This window comes from Asparagus officinalis, chromosome 7 (assembly GCF_001876935.1).
Source record: "Asparagus officinalis chromosome 7, Aspof.V1, whole genome shotgun sequence".
Taxonomy (NCBI): Eukaryota; Viridiplantae; Streptophyta; class Magnoliopsida; order Asparagales; family Asparagaceae; genus Asparagus; species Asparagus officinalis.
This window is the reverse complement of record NC_033800.1, coordinates 81,278,239-81,283,501: the sequence shown is the minus strand read 5'-3', so window position 1 is coordinate 81,283,501 and position 5,263 is coordinate 81,278,239. Positions and strand designations below refer to the sequence as shown.

Genomic DNA, 5,263 nt, shown 5'->3' with positions numbered 1-5,263 from the left:
AACCTTGAAATATGACGCCAATGTAGCAATATATGGAACAGTTGTCATTAGAATATTGTAAATTTAACTATATGGACATATTGCTCTCTATGGGATAACACATTTGCTTATTTGTTTGCTCAATTTCTCCATATTTTCTTCTTAAATTCCTGGCAAAATCAAATAAATGACCACGTTATATGATTTTAGAAAATGTACAACTTATTTTCTTTTGCTGAGATGCCCAAACTTACTACATTTTTTATGACAGGAACTCTAAACTTCCTACAGATGAAAGATTGCTTAACTGGTATCTCTTTTAGGAGGAACTGAATGGTTTGATAAAGATTTGAGAGTGGCAATGCATATGTATAAGGTAAAGACTTTGATCCTTCTCAATTTCTTACTATCATACACAGATTTTCCCTGATTTTTCAAGGTTTCTGATACTTTTTGAGTAAACTTGCGCCATGAGACACCACTCTGATGTGCCCGCACTACCACATAATTGATCTATTGCAGCGGTTAAGGTACAGCGGTTTTAACTGTTGCGTTAGATATCTATTGCAACGGTTTAGAATACCTAATGCAACAATTTATAAAAAAACGTTGCTATAGGCCTAATAATTATCCATGGATCTAATAATTGTTCCTTGGCTTTTGGAGCTTAAGTTTTTAAAGCCCACGGACCTAACCACTTAACGAAATATTTCCCTCAACTGTCGAAGACTTTTGGCCCTGACCGCTTAACGAAATCCGTAAAATTTTCCGCTCCCAAAAATCACGATTGCCAAAATTTCCCGCTCCCTAAAATCGCTAGGGCTTTTTGTAGTTGTGCCTCCACCATAGGGGCTTTTGATTCTCATGGCACTAGTGAAGCTCAGTCTAGTATCATTACTGTCTTGTACATCAAATGATGCCCATTTGTCGGTTTATTGTTGTATCAGTAGAATGTTTGAACTGTTGTATCAGTTTATTCTTTTTTGCGAGGGATTGGATAGTCATGTGACGTCTGGACTTGTTGGATCAAGAAAGATAATAAGATGCAAAGGTGAGGAAACATATTTATTTGTATTGAAAAGAGTTCATACTTCATAATTTATATGCGTAGCTGCTAATTGAATCTTCTTAGTGTTCAGGGTTCAACCTGTGCCTTATCACTTGCAGACCTGGATTTATTTTGCAGTGAGTGCAAATAATGTGTTTGATTACCTCGTCCTTTGTAAGCTCAAGAGTAATCCAAGCTAAACATTCCCACCTATATTTGCACTGAGTACGAATAGATATATTAAACTAAAGCCTGTGGACTGTAGCTCTAAGATCATCAGTTCTGACAAATTATCATTGATGTGATCTCCTATTTGTAATTTCTCGCTGGTGTTGCTATGCTAGTTGGATGGTTACCGAAGGTGTTGAGGTTTGGAATCTCTGGATGATTATTAAAGGTGTTAGCTCCAGGCTCAATCAACAAATGTTGTCAATTTAACAGTTCTATTGTACCTCCTGGTGAATAGAGAATCACCACAAGCCTCATAGTTTTGGCAGCCTAATTCATGCTGCAAAAGGAGATGGGCATGAAGTGAGTAAGGAACATTTATAAGCTTAAAGTAGATGAGAAGGAGGTTAGCTACCAAGCGCACAATGCTTAAAAAGCAAAAATCATAAGATCAAATACTATTGGTTGCTTAATTTTGAATTCAGTTTGTTATTTCTTGCAAGTTTCCAAATTAGACGGAGGCTATGTTAACGCGTTTGAATAATATGATATTGGTCAAATCTGTTTGAAGTATTATTAATTAGTTTAAAGTAATTTTGTTTTATAATCTTTATTGTGTGATTCAGAACTCTCTTATTAGTGAACATCTTCCCTTTCGACATTACTCCCATCAGGACATTTTTTTGATAATCTAGCAGGTACACTACTATTAGTAATTTACCTTTGTACAAAGGATGTCAGTCTCCTCGATCTTCACAAGGCTGAAAATGATTCTTATCTCCTGCTCGGTAGGTAGAAAAGGAACGAAGCATGTGAAGCCTAATTTTTTTCTTAAAAGAATGTCCTAGGCTGGTTCTATTCTCTTTCAGCGGTTTAAGATACGCCTAATTGCTGGGAACAAATGCACTAATAAGTGGACAATATATTGTCTTCAGATCTTCTTGATGTGGACATGAGCCATTGAAAACTGTTGGACTGTTTATCTTCTTTAACTTGTAGGCTTGTTCAAATACTTAGGGATTAACTAAAGTGACGTTCAATGTGCCTTTTGTACCAATCGACTAGACCTTCTAATTCATCTATTGCCACTTACTTGAAGACAAGGGAGTATATATTTACCCGTTGATAGAACCTTCTATTCAAATACTCTTTTTCTAGTCATACTTACTAATCAAAGGCTTCCTGGTGAGGCATTTACACCATACACTTTTTGAGATTTTACATTATTAGATCCATATGTATTATATTGTTTAGATTGTAAGATTCAAATTGTGTAATGATGTTGGATTTTAGGATCCAGCCCATTGTGAACAGGTTTTTCTGAGTGTTGTAAAAACTGTAAAAGGGATCATGATATCTTTCACCTTGGAATTTCCAATGTTATATTTCAAGTTTAGTTTGTACTTCTGGATGCTGACCATGACTTATCTTTTTGCAGAGGTCCACGATGGGTAAGTGTGAACTTAGCTTACTTTCAAGTTTGCTTACACGATTGAAAGTCAACTTAGCTTTCCTCTGTCTAGGAATGCGAATGAGTCACTGAAATGCAACATATACTTGCCTCAGCTCTGATTTGTCAAACTAGTATCTATTAGAATTTTGATGCATCTCAATAACTGCTTCGTGTCAACTGCAGGTAAGATCTGCAACCCTGGACACATGGCTTCCAGAGCAGGTTGCATTTATTCAATGTAATTCTTTGCACCTTTTAGCTACTTCAAATTACATGTAGTATGCGATATGTTTTTATACTCGTGCTTATTGTATAGACATTTGTATTGGCACATGTTTGGGGCGGCTGATTTGTTTTAATTGGCACTGGTCATTCACAGCAATGGGAAATGAAAAGGCAAATAGCTATTGGGAAGCAGAACTCCTCCAAACTATGACAGAGTTGGAATAGAGAACTTCATTCGTGCAAAGTACGCTTGCTTCTAATTCTAATTTTCTTGTACTGTGATTCTTCACAGTTCTACTTAAGATTTGTATAGCTGGATGCGGTAGCCTGAAAAATAGTTCAATCGCCAAATATGAAGATAAAAGATGGATACCTAGAAATTCTACTGCAAGATCACATTTACAGTATGGAGAAGAGAAGGTTTCTGAATATAAGGAAAAGTCTGATGATAGGCGTGCACAAGGTTCTATTAATAAAGCAGATTCTCCTGGGGAGCACAAAAGCCCTGAGCAACAGGGTCCAAAGAAAACCAGCCTAGTAGTCCCAAAGTTACCTACTCCGGTAAGACATGTACGATCTTGTTTATTGTCTATAGTTTTGTTTTACACTTCTAGTCTAGAATCTTAGGAAATGTGAGAATTCTTCTGAGGTTTTGCTGTTTCTAAACTGGTCATGCCTGGATCTAATATGAAAAAAGAACAAAAAAATCTGGTCTATTTTATATTTTCATATTCTCTTTTATATTTTCATTTGCAATATTGTTTGATACGGATGTGCAGGCATTTTACCTTAACTCATGATTATGCCCTGTTCATGAAATATGATCATTCACGTTCATGAATGTTGTTCTTTTTAAGTAAAGCAAGGTAGTGCGTCTTAATCAGTTTTTATTGTTAATTTGCGGTTGAAACTGCCAGGTGTTAATCTTTGCTTGTTCATCCTGTATTCTATATATGTTTCCTTAAAATTTATGTTCCCAGCATCTACCAAAGGAAATCCTCTTGAATTGAAGAAACCAGTTATTCATAATAGTGATACAATGTCTGTATATTGTTAACATATTTTGTGAGGCAACTGGTCCTATCTCTTATTTAGCTTGTCAAGCAGTTTACACGAGTCTTTTCCTGCTAGTTCATAGAAGGACAATACTATTATTTCAATATGAAGCTAAGAAAATGTATTGATAGAAAAAGTAAGTTTCATGCGTCACAGTGGCTTTAAGAATTTACGAAGGTTGGTGTTATCTAATGGTTACAAGAATCCTGAGGTTTTGCTTCTAGTCATCGTCGTCATCATCGGTCATCTTTGTTGTTATTTTTGAGCTTGATTTGGATTTTTTTTAATTTTGTTTTTTTGTCTGTGAAATTACAGGAGCAGAAGTTTCTGGTTGGTGTTATCTTGATGGTCCCTTGTTATGCCATTGAATCGGTATTGTTTCTGCTCCCAGATATATTTATCAATTTTGTATCATATGCAAACTACATCATCAGTTGTTTAGGCATGCCTCAATTTAGATATGATTAAGAGAGAAGTTATGATGATCAATTGTTTAGGCATTTTGAGGGGCATCATCAGTTGGATAACATAACATAGGACTACAAAAATGATTGAAGTACTTTATCTACAATCTTATCACCCATATTCAAATGTGATACGCGTAGTTTAACGAGACTACGAGCGAAAACTAGAAGAATAAAAGATCTCAGAAGACTAATTGCTTACAGATTGAGAACACAAGAGTGATGTCAAAATGCAAATCTCACCCAAAGAAGTCAAAAATTTGTAGAGCTATGGCACCGTCGAGTTTTAATTTTAACGATTTGTATTTATGCATTACGCCTTCTGTTTATACGTTAGCAAAGATATGAGCTAGAAGTAAATCACAATATTTTGTCTAATTCCTGAGATTTATGGATGTGTAACTGCAGAAAGTGAAGATGCTAGGTGCCGAAGAGCTCTCAATTGGTGACCTTGAGATTTGACCTGTGAATGCATCATGGAACCCCCTGAACTCTCTGCTGACGATGCTTTCAGGTCTATTTCTGTGGCCAACTCTCATCGATTGATACTGACAGGTTCCTAGTGAGTATTTGACATTGAGGAACAAGTTTTTGGAAACAAATAGAGAATATAGTCTTTGACCGAGAAGTTTCATGTTTTGTAATCAAATGTTGATGTACATTGTTTGAATGTTAGTTCGGTACGATATTTTCTGAGTTGAAATGTTGGTAGTGTGGATTTAATACTTTGTAGTTTTTATACTATACTGATGTATGTTGGCACTTATCATTATGGTTGATTATGCTCAACATAATCACTTTTATATTGTGTATTAAAATTTGACTTGGCCATCTTCTTAAAAAGATTGTCCAGGTAATTGAATACTATAA

The 5,263-nt window shown here is 35.4% G+C and overlaps 1 protein-coding gene across 15 annotated transcripts; it reads left to right on the top strand.

The window, feature by feature from the left end:
* LOC109847042 lies at window positions 812-4,923 on the top strand. 15 transcript variants are annotated; one of them, XR_002248605.1, is made up of 6 exons: window positions 831-1,030; window positions 2,634-2,646; window positions 2,832-2,886; window positions 2,965-3,434; window positions 4,245-4,301; window positions 4,802-4,923. XR_002248605.1 is itself a non-coding variant. In XM_020416288.1 (5 exons), exons 1-5 carry the CDS (start codon window positions 844-846, stop codon window positions 3,096-3,098), a joined length of 372 nt encoding a protein of 123 aa, XP_020271877.1. In that variant the 5' UTR covers window positions 812-843; the 3' UTR covers window positions 3,099-3,117. The 15 variants fall into 15 exon arrangements, 2 of the variants coding, with proteins under 2 accessions (XP_020271877.1, XP_020271876.1); XR_002248597.1 differs by adding an exon at window positions 1,119-1,164 and having other exon boundaries at window positions 833-1,030; window positions 2,634-2,886; window positions 3,028-3,434; XR_002248602.1 differs by lacking the exon at window positions 2,634-2,646 and adding an exon at window positions 1,119-1,164 and having other exon boundaries at window positions 836-1,030; window positions 3,028-3,434.